Source organism: Leptodactylus fuscus, chromosome 6 (assembly GCF_031893055.1).
Source record: "Leptodactylus fuscus isolate aLepFus1 chromosome 6, aLepFus1.hap2, whole genome shotgun sequence".
NCBI lineage: Eukaryota > Metazoa > Chordata > Amphibia > Anura > Leptodactylidae > Leptodactylus > Leptodactylus fuscus.
The window spans coordinates 35678450-35697898 of NC_134270.1; the positions used below are offsets into that span (position 1 = coordinate 35678450).

At 45.5% G+C, this 19449-nt stretch overlaps 1 protein-coding gene across 1 annotated transcript; it reads left to right on the forward strand.

Annotated features, from left to right (window-relative positions):
• Positions 1–619: 619 nt before the first annotated feature.
• PAFAH1B2 (platelet activating factor acetylhydrolase 1b catalytic subunit 2) lies at positions 620–14399 on the forward strand. The gene is made up of 6 exons (XM_075279719.1): positions 620–735; positions 6784–6880; positions 7438–7527; positions 9411–9527; positions 12476–12598; positions 13020–14399. Exons 2-6 carry the CDS (start codon positions 6800–6802, stop codon positions 13296–13298), a joined length of 690 nt encoding a protein of 229 aa, XP_075135820.1. The 5' UTR covers positions 620–735; positions 6784–6799; the 3' UTR covers positions 13299–14399.
• Positions 14400–19449: the final 5050 nt, after the last annotated feature.

The window sequence follows — 19449 nt, forward strand, 5'->3', positions numbered from 1 at the left end:
GGACAGCGGGTGATGCTGTTTACATGGGACTACTGTCCTGTGGGGATGAAGGGATCCCAAAAAAAGCGGTTACCTTAGGAAACCTGTGGACCCCATAGGCTATAATTGGGTCCATGTGGTTTCCATTCAGTTTCTGCTCAAAAATGGCAAAAAATGCGCTGAGAAAAAAAGCGTCGCTCACAGGAACGGAATCCCCGTACGGAGTACAAGCGCAGATGTGAACAGAGACTCAGGGGTGGGTCACATAAAAGAATTTGATGCTGAAATTATCAATCAGAAAATTTCTGCTTCAGGATTTAAAGATTTTGGAAGTTGATTTTGATACTAATTCTGAAAACCCTGAAATTTTCCCCCCATTCATTCCAATTGGAGTTTCAAGCAGAACCCACTTGAAGAAAAATAGAAAAAAATCTGCCTGTCCTGGAAATGTATGTGATGCGACTTACACCCCTAACCCCTCCGTGTGAACCATCCCTTATACATTAGACTCTTTACACACATAAACGGACGGCAGTGCTTAGCCCCGCCCACACGGACGTCCACGCCTCTCTAGGCGTCATTCATCTCCCTGGCGCTGGGGGAGAGTGTCGCAAACGTCACTTCCGGGAGCTGTCATTGGTCCAGCCATTCCCAGCCAGAGCAGACGGAAGTGACGTAGGGAAGCGGCGGTAGCGCCAGCAGGAGTCGAACCGGGGGACCCTTAGACCGGAAGGGGTGGAGTTACCGGAGAACCGAGTGAGTGACGTCACCAGAATACGTATATTCTGCTCTTGAGGATGAGATGTGTATCTGGGTGTATTTTGGCCGGGTAGTAGCGCGGGAGCTGTGGACTGGTCCATTGTGTGCAGTGTATGGGTGGAGGAGCCCTGTGGTCCCTGCCCTGCGCTGTGACTGGATGTGTTGCGGGCAGTGAGGGGCAGAGACCACGGATCCTTCTCCATTCTCTGGCCTCATTCATCCTTGTGTAGCCAGCACGGCCTTGAGGTTCAGTATGGCTGCTGCTATATGGATGATGTATGGGATGGAACAGCCCCAGGACTGGCAGACACCATCAGCCTTGTGCATGGATACAGGGATAGTGTCACATTGCCCTAAGGAGGAGGCCACCTGGTGTAGTGATGTGATGCCCTAGTGCAGCCCATTGTAGTCATCAGGGGGTAACCACAGGCTGCTGCTATAGGGATACCACTGTAAATTAGGCAGTCACTTGCTTGAGGATGGAGACGTGGGGGGGGGGGACTATCAGTTGTACCTGGGCCCTTGTGCCACATCAGGCACACTTATATTAGTGGCACAGGGTTGGTGGGAGCTTTTATACCCCTGCAGCTGCTTGGGGTTCACAGCATTGTAAAATATGGCAGAGGTGGAGCGAACAGGGTTAGAGGGGATTACCTTAGTGCAAATTTTTTACCAGGATACCTGCTGAATGTCTATCAGGAGGTGCAAAGAACGGGGGGAGCCTTAGAATTAACAGAATGGGGTTCTTGAGCCCCTCTTATGTACTTACTGTATCACCCCCCATTGAGGCGCAAGCAGTTAAGCAGGTGCCACTTCAGTCAATGTCAGTGGATAGCTTAGTGTTTTATATATAGAAGGCCGGGCTGTGGTTGGGATTTAATAAAACAAACTTTGCAGTGGTAGATATTAGGTTTTCCCGGTATGTGTAGGTCTTCACTGAAGTCAGAGTGGTAGATGACTCCTGCTTCAATGGAGAACTACTCCGACCCCTGGAGATAGTACTGACCGTTACATAGTCGGGAGGAGGGAGTGTCTTCAGGCCGATTCGTGAGGCGACTCCGCCTGAAGAATAAGCATGTCCGTTCTTTTTTCCGGGAGCTGGGACAAACGGCTCCCGGAAAAAAGAACTGACCGGCTCCCATTGAAATCAATGGGAGCCGTCTTTATGGTCAGGATTTTGAGGCAGATACGGCCTCAAAATCCTGACCAAAATACCCCATGTGAAGTCAGCCTAAGGGCTCAGTATTACACCCCTTGCCTTCTCCTAACTCACAGTAGGAACCCTAGTCATTATATCAGATATCAAAACTAACTGCACTTAAAGGGGTTCTCTAGGCATAAATTGACAGCCTGTTTAACGTTTAAATTAGCCAGATGCATTTAAAAAAAATGCTCACCTGTCTGTTGCTCCGTTTTCCTCTTGCGACTCCCCATTCTTCTGCTTCGGCAAGTCTTTTCCAGAGTTGTGCTGAAGCCACTTATTGGCCTCAATGGTCATCTGTGGCCTCAAGAAGGCGACCCGTGATGTGACAGGTAGTGACATTCCGGCACCTCGCTGATTGGCTTTCTGCATTTTTTTTTTCCACTGCCCCCAGATGATTTAAATGTTAAAAGGGTTGTCCATTTTTACCTGGAAAACCCCTTTAATACCCCAAAATGGCAGGGGCTGAAAATTCCAACTTTGCTAGAGTCAGTGGAGCAGCACTTAATATATGACCAAAGAAGCTTGAAGTTTGGTCAGGAATCCACCTCAAAATCAGCCTCCAAAAAAACCTCCCAATAGAGTTCTATTGGGAGGCTGATCTTGAGGCGGATTCCTGACCAAAAAACTCGGTGTGAACTCAGGCTGAGTTCACACGGTCTTCTGCGTGAACACATTCCGTCACGGCTTTCCACTTCAGATTAGGCCCAAATGAATGGGCCTAGTCCGGAGGGTGCTGTCGCGAGGTGTACGCCATGGCTGAATCAGCCACAGAATCCGCCTGAAGAAAGGGCAGCTCGCTTTTTGCAGGATCGGAAACAAACCGCTAGCGTGAAAATGAACGCTAACAGTCTACATAGAGCTCTTTTGTGAGGGGGGCGGATTTTGAGGTGGATTCCGTGTTAAAAATCGCCCCCTCTTAGGGGGCAACACGGTGGCTCAGTGGTTAGCACTGCAGCCTTGCAGCGCTTGAGTCCTGAGTTCGACTCCCACCAGGAACAACACCTGCAAGGAGTTTGTATGTTTTCCCCGTGTTTGCGTGGATTTCCTCCCATTGTACAAAAAAAAAAAAAAAAAAAAGAAAGACATACTTAAATGAGGGGGAAAAAAGTACATTGTGATCCCTATAAAAAAATAAAAATCGCCCCCTCTTGCCCTGTGTGAAGGAACCCTAAGGTCTTCTTTAACACGTGGCAGATTTGTAGCAGAATTCGGTGTCTGTCACCTTCATTTGATTTACTTACTACCATTGCAGCTCCATTCATGTGATGGAACAGATTTTCCGTTGCAGAGATTTCTGCAATATACAGTATTTGTTGTGTGTGAATATAATGTAATAGACACAATTGTAGTTGTCACTGCTCTTTGTGAAGTGTAACAGAAGCGGCTGGCAGCCATAGTAGTGGGTCTTTGCTTCACACCATACATCATGTCCAGACTGCTTGCACACCCACGTATTATAGCTGTTGCAGAATTGTGTATACTTTTCAGTCCAGGAGAGGTCTTATACACTAGAAGCATTGCTGCTAGGGGGGAATATGGTGGTTGCTGTACTTATTGCTGACCTCCTCTGTCTACACATGTCATCATTGACTATGATTGCCCATCCTTAGGACAGGCCATTAATATCGGATCAGTGGACACCCAACATGTCACCCTTTTTTCAGCGCAATATGTGAAGTCTGCTCTGTACACTGTGCGCTGGTTCTGCTGCATTATTGAAGCTCAGATCTCATTCACTTCAATGTGGATGTGAATTAAGCTGCAGTGGTTTATTTCCGCCACTGCACAGAGACCAGATCTGTTTTCTGCTCCATTCTTTGTGTATCACTTAATAGGGGGGGCTATCAGGGGTCAGACCTCCACTAATCTAATATTAATGACCTATCTTAAGTCCACATTGCTGGGCCCTGGCCAGCTTCTTCCACTCCATGGATGGAGACCAGAAAAAATTATAATATATATGTCTATGACTACATTGGGTTGTGGTTTGCTCACCCTGGTGACACTTAAAGGGGTATTCCTATCTCAGCTTTTTTGTCTATAGCCAAAGAATGCTCTATATATACCCGATAGATGCGAGTCCTAGCCTTGGCTATTTCAGAATGGAGAGATGAACACATGAGGTGGGCTCTGCATCTGTTGGGTCTGGTAATTTATGGTGTAGCCTATGGATATAGCCATAAATGCCACAATGAGGTGACCCTTTTAAAAGGAACCTATTATTGGGACAAGAAACGATAACTTGTCCTTGTGTACCATTGGTCTAGTGCCCCAAATATGCGTTAGGTGTTTGTCCACCTGGTTTTTAAAAAATAAGCCCTAATAACTTCTGATTTTTGCTCCCCCAGTGAACGTACATGTCCTCAATGTAGTTAAAGTTTGACCTGGCTTCATTCAACAAATGTGCATGAACTAAGTCTATGAGAAAATCGGACTCCTCTCTAGAAAAGTATCAGGCTTAGTTCACACGCAAATACGCGTGTGCGTATTCAGTCGTGGCAGCCGCGCTCGGTTGCCGGTGCAGTGCACGGCATCCCATCGTGGCTTTCCGCTCCGGATTAGGCCCAAATAAATGGGCCTAGTACGGAGGATGCTGCCGCGAGGCGGATGCCACAGCTTATTCAGCCGCGGAATCCGCCTTAAGAAAGGTCAGCTCGTTTCTTCTTTCCGCTAGTGGCATCTTGCTAGCGGTCTCCCTAGACCACCATTGTGAGGGGCGGATTATGACGTGGATTCCGTGCTATAATCCACCCCCTCTGCGCCCGTGTGAACTAGCCCTTAGCCCGGCTTACACGCCAATAGCCATGTGCCAGAGTTGACTTTGGCTGTGAGCGACATTATGATGAACGGTTCCATCGCTGTGCTGTCTCTCCAGACATGGATGTTTTAGTGAATACTTTATTTCTCATAAAATGACAATATTGGGACGCATTTACACTACCTTCTAATTTACTCTTCTGTCATTCCTCCTGGAAATGTGCTAATAATTTGACAGCTAGGTTGTACCGGTGCTCTTGTCAAGGGTGAGTGTCCCCGAATAGTCTTACATGGTGAGAGTGGAGATGCTCTTTAACCCTTATTGTTCAGCACACACTCCTTGCTTGTGATCTAATGTTATTGGTAATGTATTCATTGTTGGTTATTTGGAGGTATCTGGTTTATGCCAACATATTCATCACTTTCACGCAAGGTGGATTTAAAGGGGCTATTGTATGACATACTTAGGATAGGTTGACAATATCAGATCAGTGAGGGTCTGACAACCACCACCCCTACAATTAGCTGTAAAAGAGACTGCAGCCTGGTTGCTATTCAATCCCATTCAATGAGTCTGATCTGCAAATGGGCCATGTGACCAATAAATATGATGACACATCCTGTAAATAAAGAAGCAGTAGTGCCCCCCCCCCCATCTTTCCCAACACTGCACCTTCTTCAAAGATTTTCAGAGTTCCAGGCATCGGACCTATCCTAAGGATACACCAATGTAGGACTGGGTGCATGTGGCCTAAATCAGAATTGCATTGATAGGGCATTTTACATACATACATTACAATTAATGGTGATTATTTAGGCCATGACCCTTTTAAAAGCCAGGCGTGTTATCATAAGGGTAAAATAGGTTGTAGCCTGGGGCCCAATGACAAGTGATTGCCCATTTACCCACATTATAATCCGACCTCATAATAAACCCCTTTTAAACTTGACCAGATGTATAGCTCATAGACATTGCCGGAGGATATCATCCCCCGAGGACATGCTAGGTGAGCTGCAGATATGGAAATTCTTTTCATCTCGATCTATAGGGATCTATGTTTCGATACCATTTCATTGTTAGGCTGGTCTTACACGACCGTAGTTTAAGACTGCAAATGGTCCGCAATTGAGGGTTTTCAATTTCGGACCATTTGCGGACACATTATACTCAATGCGGCCTCTTACACCACCGGATATTTTATCCGTGGTGTGTCGGGCCGCAACTGAGGTCCGCACATTTTAGAACATGTCCGTAATGGCCGCACTTCACGGACTCGCCCATAGAACTCTATGGGCGAGTGCAGAGTCTATGTTGATGATCAGCAACTCTGCAACATGCGGACCGTAAAAGCATTATGGTCGTGTAAGACCAGCCTTAGGCTGTGTTCACACAGAGGAATGTGTCGCAAAATTGGGGGTGGGTTTGGCCCTCGAATTCAGGGCATATTCCTCCCGGAATCCGCTTATCATTGTTTTCAATGAGAGGCAGAGATGGCAGCAGGGCACGGAAAAAAGAAGTGTCCTGCTTCATCTTGCCGCGGAGTGCTCAGCTCAAGATTTACTGCTGATAAGTACTTTTCATTTTCCGCTGTGTGAACACACCCTAGTTCACACGGGGTGCGGAGTTGGCAGATTTTGGTCCCGATTGTAATAGGGCCAAAATGCACCTGCCACGACTGTCGCGGCTTCTGATAGTCGCGGCTCCCCACTCCAGAGTAGGCCCAAATAAATGGGCCTAGTCAGGAGGGTGCTGCCATGAGGCGGACACCGGGGCTGAATCAGCCTGAAGAAAGGGCAGCTCGCTTCTTTTTTCCGTGAGCGGCAACATGCCGCTCACAGAAAAGAGTAAGCTGGTGGTCTACATAGACCTCCATTGTGAAGGGTTGGATTGTGACGTGGATTCAGCACCAAAATCCGCCCACTCTTGACCGTGTGAACGAGTCCGTTACTGAAATTGGGGAAGGTAGATCAAATTGTATTCTAATGCAAATTATGCTGCTGTTACTTTATGTTTTCTAGCCAATGTGTCTCTGCTCAGTCTATTCAGTTAGAGATTATATAATATCCCTTTCTTCTCTCTGCAGTCAGATTTTCTACATAATGAGTCAGGGGGACACCAACTCTGCTGCTGTCCCTCATGCTGCTGAGGATGTACAGGGTGATGACCGCTGGCTGTCCCAGGTATGACACATGCACATAATCGCAAGTTATAAGATTGACATTTATTAGATCCCATGCACACGACCAAGTGTGCATCTGATGTGGGGCCGTTTGCAGTGAAATGCACCAGATGACACCCAGAGGGACATCCAAGTGTCACCCGAGTGCCTTCTGTGATCCATTCATTCTATGGGGGCTATTGATTCATTGTGTTCTGATGAATTGGAAGCCCCTGATAGAGGTAAATACATCACGGGATGTACTTGGATGCTACTCAGAGATTCATCAGAGTGCATTCTACTGCAAACTCGGCACTCATAATGGGTGTCTATACAGTTTTCCTAGATGGTCTTGGACTACTGCTGCCATATTGTTGACACACATAAGGTGTATGATGGCAGCTATTAGCCTCTAGTGTAATCCCAGTAAGGAAACAATCTTAGTGCTTAATATAACTCTATATGTACAGAGGCGGTCGCTTTAATAGACCTACTTTATACCCATTCAGCTAAATATTTGTCAGTGTACACACTTAGTCTGGATCACTATTAAACTGGTTCATTTTCTCACTTTTCCAGCACAACAGGTTTGTCTTAGACTGTAAGGACAAGGAGCCGGATGTTTTGTTTGTCGGTGATTCCATGGTGCAGATACTGCAGCAATATGAGGTGAGAGCTAATTCTATCAATGCAGTCCTCTTCATCGTAAGTTTTATAAAATCACAAATTAAAATTCATACAGAATGAAACAGATGTCATTTTGCCAGTAGCAGAGCACTGACTGTCTTAAAGGGGTTTTCTGGCCACAAATTGAGTTTTTATACTGATGACCTATCCACAGCTGATCTATGCAGGGTCACAAATCACACACTGGTTTTGGTGTATATGCTTGGCTGAGGAGCCAATGGGGCGAAGCTACCATCTGTGGGATTATGACTGAACGCCTCTAAGTCAGAATCCCCCCTAAACGTGACGATACCGCAGTGCCGAGGAGCCCAGGTTGGCCTGGGATAGCCGTCGGGGAAGGGCTCGTCCCCCACACTGCCGGCGCGTAGTGCCGCACGCCACTGGGCCGGAGCGCGGCCGAAAACCCCCCGCCTCTCTCCCGCAGCGCATCGTATGTTCGTTGGGAACCCGGTGCTAAATCGTTCGTAGACGACCTGATTCTGTGTCAGGGTTTCGTGCGTAGCAGAGCAGCTACCTCGCTGCGATCTATTGAAAGTCATCCCTTGAGCCAAGTTTTTGTAAAAAAAAAAAAAAAATCACACACCTGTATAAGTCACCCGTATGAAAAATCTGGGGTCGGATAACTCCTTTCAACGTCCAACTGGTCCATATATATTTCTGCAGACATGTCTGTGAATGTCTCTGCAAAGTCTGCAGCTTGGCAGGAGAGTGTCAGACAGCCAGACTTCCCATAGAGGAGAGATGGTTTGTTACCGCCCCTGCTTAGGTGTGTGTCATACAGTGCAGGAAGCGGTCCCAGAGGTCACATGTTTGACCAGTGCCATCTACAGGAGATCCTGCACTCAAGAGGCCAATATATCAGAACCAGCTACAGGGGAAATCTGCTATAAAACATGTCCTGTTAATAATTCCTCCAAGGCTCTCTGACCTTATGAGAGACTCATTGGGGGTTGATTCCTAAAGAGTGGTGTATTGTATGCTGGATTCATGATAAGTTAGACACATTCTCCCAGCGCTCCGTGCAAATCTACACCACTTTTGTTAAGTGATTAACTTAAGTATAACTTTTGTTAATCCTCCAGTGGAGCGAAAAAGACTTTTGTAAGTCTCCATACGCCTGAGAAGGTCATCTCTCCTTAAGGAGAGATATTATCCCCAGAACCTGGTCTAGAAGTCTCTCATCTCTGGCCAATCAGTTTTCCCTACGCTGTGCTGAGGAGATCCAATCAGATGGAAACAGCGCTGTTCACAGCTGGGATACTGATTTGGCTAAACCCTGCATCATAGCATTAAGGCTTGTTGAAAAAGTCAGGCATGATGTTTAAGGGGACTGCCCCTAGGGGGCAGCAAGCAGAGGCACTACTTTCCTATTTACATCTTGCAAAACAGATTTGCATATTTTTCCCACCACTTTTGTGGCATAAATGATGATGACTATGGTTCGGGGGGCATTACATAGTCTCTTATCACTGACTTGGAATTATTTTATATAAAAAAAAATTTAATAAAATGAATATTATAATAAAATTAAATAAAAAGCATCACTAACAGAAGCTAAAACTTCAGCCTTGCCCCGAGGACCCCAAATAATGTATCCCTAAAGGGGGACCCAATGCCCCACTTTGAATTGTTCTAAAAAATACAGAAACATAACTATAGCCAGGGATCACAAAAAAGACAGAAAAAATGACAAGTTCATGCTGCTTGTTCCAAATTCTGTCGCATGATCTGGACTTGTGCAGACCACCCACATATATTTGCGTCCTTTCTCCAACCATTTGGTGGACCCACCCATTATTAAAGGGGGTTAGATCAGACTTCCATCTATGACATATGTGACATCTCTTACCTTCTTTTCCTGACAGATTTGGAGGGAGCTATTCTCTCCACTTCATGCACTCAATTTTGGCATTGGTGGAGACACAACACGCCATGTCCTTTGGAGGCTTCAGAATGGAGAACTAGAGAATATCAAACCTAAGGTAAGAGGAGAAAGAACGGCCCCAGTTAGAAGGATCACATATCATAAAATGTCAGGGGCTGAAGAGCGCTTTCTGTCCTGACATTTTATTTTTCTAACACCTAAGCCATGGCCTTAGGTTGGTCTGTATTTACATGGTGCAGATCTGCCACAGTCGAATTGTCCTTGTTGTTAACACCATTCCTTATTCTGCAAGGATTTTCTTCAGGCACATGTTAATGTATGAAATTTTCCTTTCCTGTAAATGTCAATGGAATGTCACAGGTTTTGTAGGATTTAAGTGTGGAATCTGCACATGAATCCAAATATAATTCTGGACGTGTAAACATGGCCTTAGGCTGAACTAATGTGATCCATATGACGTCTTCATTTTTAAGCTCATTTGAGATGAATGCACATCGTGGAGATCTGTGATACCAAATTTGTCTTCTCTTTGGAGCAAGGAGGCAGAGATTGGTGGTCTCTTCATCTTTGCTGACATACACCAGCTCAGTCATATTATTGCTCATGTCAGCATGGCTAGTAAATACTTCCAAAAGAGGGCCAAAGCCACACCTTGTAGAAGCCTGTGTTGACTTCCTAAAGAGTTCCACAAGAATACATGAACCTTAAAGTCTATGAGGGAAGAGAGATAGAGACAGAAGGTGAGGGTAGAGACTGTACAGATGGCAGTGCGGTGATAGTGTTATTGGGGGTTGTAGGCCTTCCTGAATAGGTGAGTCTTCAGGGCCTTCTTGAAGCCTGTGATTGTGGGGGTCAGTCTTATGTGTCTTGGTAAGGAGTTCCAGAGTATGGGGGATGCACAGGAGAAATCTTGGAGACGGTTGTGTGAGGAGCGGATGTAAGCAGAGTAGGAGGTCATTGGAGGATCTGAGGTTACGTGTGGGCAGGTAGTGGGAGATTAGGTCAGAGATATATGGAGGGGACAGGTTGTGGATGGCTTTGTATGTCAGCGTTAGTAGCTTGAACTGTATTCTCTGGGCAACAGATAGCCAGTGAAAAGATTGGCAGAGGGGAACGGCCGATGAAGAATGGGGGGAAAGGTGTATTAAGCGAGCAGCACAGTTTAGGGTGGCCTGGAGGGGGGCGAGAGTGTATGCTGGGAGTCCATGGAGAAGGGTATTACAGTAATCTAAGCGGTAGATTATATGGGCATGGACGAGCATCTTTGCAGTTTCTGGGGTGAGTAAGGAGCAGATTTGATGGATGTTCTTGAGTTGGAGGCAGCAGGAGATGTTGAGGGTTTGAATGTGCGACTTGAAGGTCGGAGTCCAGGGCTAGCTCTAGTCAATGGACCTGTGAGACAGGGGTAAGTGTGGTTCCATTAACTTTGATAGCTGGGTCAGGTAGAGGTCCCGTACAAGGTGGGAGTGAAGATAATGAACTCCATTTTCTCCATGTTGAATTTGAGAAAGCGGGAGGAGAGGAAGGAGGCTACGGCCGCTAAACATTCTGGAACTCTGACCAGCAGGGAGGTAATGTCTGGTCCAGAGATGTAGATTTGGGTGTCATCAGCATAGCAATGGTACTGAAAGCCATGAGATTCTATGAGTTGGCCCAGGCCATGGGTGTAGATGGAGAACAGGAGGGGTCCTAGGACGGAGCCCTGGGGGACACCTACAGAGAGAGGAGGTGGTGTGCGAGTGGGAGACGCTGAATGTGCGGTCAGTGCGGTATGAGGAGATCCAGGAAAGGGCCAGGTATGAGATACCAAGGGATGAGAATGTTTCTAACAAAAGGAAGTGGTCAACTGTGTCAAAGGCAAAGGAGAGGTCAAGGAGGAGGAGGACAGAGTAATGGCGCTTGGCTTTGGCAGCTAGAAGGTCATTAGTGACTTTTGTTAGGGCAGCTTCAGTGGAGTGCCGGGGTCTGAAGCCTGACTGAAGTCTGTGAAAGAGCAGGTTGGACGAGAGATAGGAGGAGAGTTCTGAGTGGACGTGTTGCTCAAGTAGTTTTGAGGCGTACGGGAGCAGTGAGATGGGACGATAGTTGGCTGGAGAGGACGGGTCGAGGGACGGTTTCCTAACTATAGGTGTGACTGTGGCATGTTTCAAGGCAGAGGGGAAGGATCCATTGATTAGGGATAGGTTGAAGAGATGGGTTAGGCCCGGAGTAATGACTTCAGTAAGTTTGGGGATGAGATGTGACTGGATCGGGTCAACCATGCAGGAGGTGAGGTGGGATTTAGAGATTAGGGTGGAGAACATTCATCAGTAATGGTGGAGAAACAAGTTAAACATGAAGAGCACTAAGCAGTTGGGTAGAGTAGCTGCCGGGGGTGTAGGGGGAGACTGTCTCTGATGGTGTCAATTTTACTTTTGAAATAAGAGGCAAAGTCATTAGCTGAGATAAGTGATGAGGGAGGGGGCACCAGAAGACGGAGGAGGGAGTTGAAGGTAGTGAATTACTTGTTGGGGTTGCGGGATAGGGCAGATATGAGTGTGGTGAGGTAGACCTGCCTAGCAGAGGTGAGTGTGTTCTTGAATGTGAGTACTGCCTCTTTATACACAGGGACTAGTACAATGAAAATGAAGAACGTTTTACAAAACCCCATGCTGGGAATCCACAGTGTATGTTCACACAAGCTTAAAGGGAGTGGGTAAAACTCACAGTAGTTAACAGCATTGGCCACGACATACGTCCTAATACGATTTGCCAATGACAAAGTAGCAAGGGGGCCTCTCTCTGTTATTTTAAGGCCATAAGCAGAAGGGTCTAGTGCAGGGGTCGGCAACCATTGGCACATGTGCCAAAAGTGGCACGAGTGGTATATTTTGCTGGCATGGCAGCAAGTACGGGACCTTCATGTAGTGAATGAATAGGGATCGTCCCTTCAGTCCTCTGCTAGACCTCCCTGCCTCCAATGAGAGGGGATGAGGATAGTCTGGTGTGTACTGAGAATTGCACAACTACATATATATAGAATTTTTTGTGTACTTTTCTCAACAGGTTATTGTCTTGTGGATTGGTACCAATAATCATGAAAACACAGCTGAAGAAGTTGCCGGTGGAATAGAAGCCATCATAAAGCTGATCAACACATTGCAGCCACAGGCGAAAACTATAGTCATGGTATGTAAGGGCCACCCATGTGTTCTGTCTCACTAACAGGTTTTCTAAGGAAGGACAACAGGGTCGTGGGTGCACGAGGTTCATAGATGTGAAGTGAAGATGAGCCCATCTGGTTTCATCCCAAAATTGGTTCAGAAACCTATTCCCCAGTCTGATCCAGCATCTATGGGATGTACTGGAAAGAGATCCAATCCATGGAGGTCGTGCCTCACTATTCAGCGGACTTGTGAGCGTAACCATGATTCCCTTATTATGTACAGGTTATCAGGCAGACACTACATGCGTAAGAAGATAACCCGGCCACAGTAAGGAAATCATGGCTGACCTCCAGACCATAAAATCATTCCAATAATATGTTTTATTGCCACTCTTCCTCATCAATATTCCTACATGTTTTTGATGAGTCCATATTCTCCCGCAGGGATTACTACCCCGTGGAGAGAAGCCGAATCCACTGCGTAAGAAGAATGCGCGGGTGAACGAGATACTGCGCTCATGGCTTCCACGTCTTCCTGGAGTCCAGCTCCTGGATGTAGATTTCGGATTTGTCCACTCAGATGGCACTATATCTCGACATGACATGTTTGATTTCCTCCATCTCACAGCCGCTGGTTACGCCAAGGTCTGTAGGCCACTTCATGAACTGATTATGCAACTCCTGGAGGAAACCCCAGAGGAAAAACAAGTCACCTTGGCCTGATCCGCACATTCCTCTTTCACTCTGTCGTCAGTGTTACATCATTGGCTGCGCCCCTCGCTCACTACTATTGCCTCAGCTGTATATCTACATGCTCAGTGTATATACACAGAACTCATATACATCTGCCGCAACCCAGCTTTTCCTGCAATTCCCTGTTATTGTCTCCCATATTATTGGACTCTTATGTCCCCAGTATAGTCTGAGGTGCAGAATGCTATATGGATCTTACAGTGGGAGCAGCACGAAGGCTTCAATCTCTGAACAGACTGTAAATCAATGAGAAATCCAGTGTCCAGCGACTGTGACGCCCTCAGCAGGATGGAGTGATGTGGTGTGTAGTGTATATGTAGGAGCTGATGTTCAGGACAACACTCCAGAAGTAACGGCTGGCTGGCCCGTTGTGTATTTTTTGTCCCTTTTGCTTAGCAATGAATCTGATTGGTATCTGCAAGGGTTTGCATAGGTAATTGGTGAGGCTAAGAGGTGTGTAGTGGGTACCCCTGGCATGAGAAGGTTAACCTGTATTAAAAACTGGAGCAAAAATGATAAAGCCTAGCATTAATAGCTGTGAAGTGTTTGCAAGTTAACTTCTTCCTTGCCAGAGCAACCGACACCATATTGCAGTTTCTCCTAGTTTCTATTTTACGAATTGGTATATTTGTTCTTTGACTGTTCCTCTCACTGTGCGCTATAGGCACAGCCTCGGAAACATGTGAATATAATATATAAATGTAATGCTTGTATGAATGCTCAATAGCTTCGGTCTGGCCAGGGACCAAAGCTGAGGAAATGACCCTCCTTGTCGGAAGTAAGATTAGGGCATTATGGGTAACAGCATGCAGCTTAGAAAAGAAGCCTAGAGCAATATGTAACATAGCCATAACACAATAAAGTATACGTTTGGTGCAGAATTAGGGCCAAGACAAGCTGCAGATAGCGGGGATACCCTATAGTGTGTAAGATTTGTCTGTACAGCTTTAAATCTCATCCGTAGATCTCACATCTCTAGAGCTTACGCTTCTATGTATGGTATAATGAATCGATCGTCCCTTCTTGTTGTCGTGTGCGTATGGAGCGGAATTATAAAAATAATAATGGAAATATGGTCTCTGTCTTTATGTTGTGAGCAAACATTCCTCTCCTCCATCTAAGAGTGACTGTCGTACATCCTACATGCTGGGAAGTCACTAGGATCATGTACTGCAGTAGGTGTATCTTCTAATAAAGATGGGAAAGACAAACCATGGAGTGTACATGATTGATTTTTACCGAATCTGAGTCCTTGGCTTGTTTCTGGTATATGAAGTCAGCAAAGGTTACTCGTATTCTTCTCTTCAGGAGTCAGGACTAGCAGAATAGCTTAAAGGGAGTCTACCATTAAAACACTTTTTTTCTGGTTGACATGTCAGAATAGCCTTAAGAAAGGCTATTCCGCTCCTACCTTTAAATGTCTTCTCCGCGCCACCATTCCGTAGAAATCCCGGTTTTCGTCGGTATGCAAATGCGTTCTCTCGCAGCACTGGGGGCGTCCCCAGTGCTGTGAGAGAAATTTCCAGCGACGCCTCCATATTGTTTTGGAATGGCCTCTCCCTGTGTCTTCTTCCATCCTGGGTTTCAATCTTCTAGGCCTCGGGCAGAGCCAACTACACATGCGCGCGGCCACAAGAAAATGGCCGCTTACACAATAAACTGTGTAAGCGGCTATTTTCTTGTGGCCTGTGGGCATGCGCAGTCTGCTCTGCCCAAGGCCCGATGGCAGAGCCAACTGCGCATGCGTAGAAGTAGCTCCGGAATAAGTCCCGTTCCTGAAGAAGATGGAGGCGGTGCTGGAGAGTTCTCTCGCAGCATTGGGGACGCCCCCATTGCTGTTTAAGCGCCGAGGACCGCTCCCAGTGTTGCGAGAGAACTCACTTGCATACAGACAAAAACCAGGATTTCTACCGAACGGCGGCACGGTGAAGACATCTAAAGGTAGGAGAAGAATAGCCTTTCTTAAAGTTATTCCTAAGTGTGATTGAGAAAAAATGTGATTTTAATGATAAAATCCCTTTAAAGCGATTCTATCACCAGAACCCAACATATCATCCCAGCAATGCCAATAAATAGGTTAGGGTCATCCGAATCAAACTATATTTTCTCCTTGTGTATTGGTGAATCTGTTGGCGAGATATCACTTGTGTTTTGTCAATATGCAAATGAGCTCTTTGGAGTCATGAAAACAATAGAGGTCAACTCATTTACATATGCAGTGATGTCCCTGCAATGGAGGCATCAGTTCCCATGTGGGAAACACCATCTATCTGCAGGACTGGATAGACAGACTGCTACCCATGGACATATATCATATCCACAGTGTAGCAGACATATTTATCACCAAAGGCCCTGTGATCATGAACAAGAGAGTTTTGGACCCTTCTACGTAACATAATACCGTAACTACGTAATTTAATGCTTATGGGGCTGACGGAAATAGCGAACTACTGTTCTTGGTTACTAGACATTGAACGGACCAGCACATGCCTGACTGCCCTGTTAGAAAATATGTAGTAAATTATTTAGCCATGGTACCAGATGGCGTGTTTAGTGAAAATGAAAGAACCAGGTATCCTCTGTAAAGCATGACAGTGGAAATGTTCTGCATTGGGTTGGTTTTCTGTACCCAGACTTGGGCAACTTACCATCATGAAACCCATAATGAGCCCTTCATTGTACTAGTAGGTGTCTGAGTATAAAGCGAGACGATCAATCATAAGACCGAAATTTAGTAGAGGCTTACTGTTCTGCTTACTCACATCTTAAAGGGAATCTGGGTATTTTGAGACTCCATGTCTAACAGAAGGTCTGGTGTTCCCAGCGCCTGCGCAGTTCAGCCTGGGGAGTATACCTCTGCTGCACCGCACGTGTCCAAGGACTGGCCATGCACAGTGAAGCCAAGGTGTATTTTCCTCTGCTTTACTGAACCACTGTGTAGGCGCTAGGAGCACACACACTAGGCAAGTATAAAGTTTTGGGTTTTTTGGTTCATTGGTGGCAAGTGCAGCTTTACCGTAAAGACCTGTTGGTGGTTTAGCGTCCTAAATTGCACTGGCAGGTTCACTTTAAGCTCAGGTTTTATTTGTAAGAAGTACTAAAAATACAAGTCTTCACTGCAGTTGGTTTGTGTTCACAGCAATGGCAGTCTTTCTATGTGTTATATTGATAGGTTTCATGAAATGTGCCTTGTAGGGTTGCCAGGGATCAGATTTATCACATCACAGGACGGTGGTTTCATCTAAACCTTCCATCACTTCTGTTCAGTCTGGTTTATTCTGTGGATTTGGAAGCGCTGCTAAGGAAGGAGAACCTAAAGTTTGTTTGGAGCGCTATCTACTCTGTAGATCCATTTTACAATGGCTACCAGTGACAGTCATTAAGATAAGATAATCCTTTAATAGTCCCACAGTGGGGAAATTTCAGAATTTTACAGCAGCATAGTAATACAGATAAAGGATAATAAAACAGTAATATATTACGGAAGTAGACACATATGCTGAGAAGAGAAGATATACTAGGAGTCCGTAACAGCTAAGGGAGAGAAGAAGGAAGACTTCAGGATCATTTAGTTCTCTGTGCGGAGTGATCTTCACTTGGTCTGATGTAGATTATACAGCCTGACCACAGTTGGGAGGAAGGACCTATGATAGCTCCTTCTCATACTTGGTGTGAAGCAGACGGTCACTTACAGTGCTGTCAAGGTCTCATACATGGGCTGGGTAGGATGTGGACACGTCAGAGTGATGACCCACAAGCTGCTCAGAGCAGAATCTGGTGGTCCATGTTAGAATATAACAAAGAAAGAGAAACCAGGAATATCTGAATGAGGACGACATTGAGCCAAAGATGCCTAAAGAAGAGGCTTGTTAATACACAGCAAGAAAGACCAAGCATGGAGGATGGCATCAGTTACTGGATGGAGAGTAAAAGCAAAAAAACTTAGGTAGGTTATGATCCTCATTGTCCCTCTGTATGATTTAGCTGTCAAGTGAGCATGGAGAAGGCATTGACCAAAGCCAATATAGTGCTCTGCTATAATGAGTTTCAGGATATGCATGTTCCAGAGTGGCCCTTTAAATGATCATTTATTTTTCAACAAATGAACATAAACATTAAAATATATTACCTTAGTTTAGACTAAAGCTGTCTTTCTCCACTTATCTGGATTTGTCCCCTTCTCCCTATTAAGATGACATTTACACTGCACTCTGCTGAATCCATCATGGAAGACCAAGATGGATTGTTGGTCACCAAAATATCATATTAGACTATGGGGAAGGAAATAAGAATCAAGTGAGAGCGAAGCAGAAACACTGGACCTGGTACTGCAGCTACTAGTATGTTTTCATTCTCATCCCAATTGCTTTATTCACATCTATACCGGTCAATATATCTCTATAATGTCTTATACAGAGAATGAGTGAGAAAGAGTTATGGAGCAGAATCTCCTCTTTTCTTTATGTGCTGTCTATGGGAGACATCATAGCAGCTAGTCTTCACTCACTAGCTTGGGGATAACAGACAATCTGGTCATACACGTGAGTTAAAAGTTGACTGTGATATTGCCAAATGCTTGATGGTGGAATCGTTCATAAGGACAACCCCGCAAATAACAGAGGAGTACTGGTGACCTCCCGTCTCTGAAAATAATGAAACACAACGTCACCAGGAAATCAGAAAATGTGCCTATGAATATGGGAAAAATACACTTTTTTTTTTTGTAGGGAGTAAAGTGGAAGTTAGGCGGGGGAAGGGGGTGTCAAAATTTCAGTTTATTCCGGACAACCCCTTTAATTTTTGTTTTATTTATGCTTCTTTACAAACGTGACAAGATCAATCTCCAACTCAAGTGGCCACACACTAGCTTCTTACCAGATAGCATCTTACCACCTGCTGCACAACTAGATCCAGCTGTCATCATAGCGATCACAAGTACAGACGGTTCCTTACATTATCTCTGCGGGGGCTGAGGAGGATAATGATGATGTTCTGCCGCCTACAGACGCATTTATTGTCATATACGTTTTTGTAAATATCGGTATATTTCTTGAGCTACAGGAAACTACATACACACTTGTGGCCTCTAATCGTATTTTATCTTATTTTAGGAGAATCGGTGACCGTTTTTCCTGAGTCGCACAAAGGCTCTAGTGTTGGCCTCAAGTTTTTTGTCTTGGAAAGAAATAAAAGCAACAAAGGATGTAGATTTGGAGCTCAGTATTCAGTCTGTCCAGCTCACCAAGCACCTTGGACGTCTCCCATGGCCTGTGAGCACCCCCTTCCCCACGTCATACCTTTATTCACGCCCTCCATTGCTTGTGCCCCGTATGACCCTCCTCCTCCCTGGATGTTCTTCCTTCCAGAACGCGCTGCTGAATTTCAATTCTTGGGCATGCGCAGTTCCACTTCGTTCAGAGTGGTACTGCACATGTCCAAGCGCCATTTTGGTGTAGCTCGCTCTAGAACTCGGCATACTGCTCAATATGTTGTCGGGTATTTAAAAATGATGGCTGCTCAGCGCCTGCAACCAGTCACAGCTCACGTCATATGCTATAAGAGCTCTTGAAATGAAAACTGCGCTGCGATTGGTGACTATGGGCAAAGAGACAGATTTCCTTGTATACAGTTTCATAAGGAGACATAGGGGCTGAAGTCTAATTTATGACCACTGGGACCACCAACAATGGGGTTTCCAGTGGTCATAAATTACACTTTCACAGCACATATGTCTCTAAAGGACCCTCCTTATATTTTATTTCAAAATCAAGAATTTTATATTCATACAATCTTGCAAAGAAAAATAAATTTCGTGTAACCAAGGTAACCAGTTATGTCAATGAAGAATGTATTTAAGAGAGTAATAGATAAGTAGGTTCTGGGCTAAAAGTGGATAACATGGACTATCCAAAAAATAACAACCATTGCACTATATAAATGGATGAAAGACAACATATGAAACACATACATAGTCCAGTCACATTAATGTGACCACCTGTCAAAATGCAGAATAACCACCTTTGGCAGAGTGGACCGCTGTGAGACATGCAGGAAGAGAGGGGATGTTGTGATGATGTCACTGGGATGTTGAGCCATGCCGACTCCAGTGCCGTGGCCAGCT

Excerpts from the sequence above, each read along its gene's own strand:
- PAFAH1B2 (XM_075279719.1), top strand. The coding sequence starts at position 6,800 with ATGAGTCAGGGGGACACCAACTCTGCTGCTGTCCCTCATGCTGCTGAG. Across the intron at positions 7,528-9,410 it reads AGATACTGCAGCAATATGAG|ATTTGGAGGGAGCTATTCTC; the intron begins GTGAGAGCTAAT and ends TTTTCCTGACAG. Across the intron at positions 12,599-13,019 it reads AGGCGAAAACTATAGTCATG|GGATTACTACCCCGTGGAGA; the intron begins GTATGTAAGGGC and ends ATTCTCCCGCAG.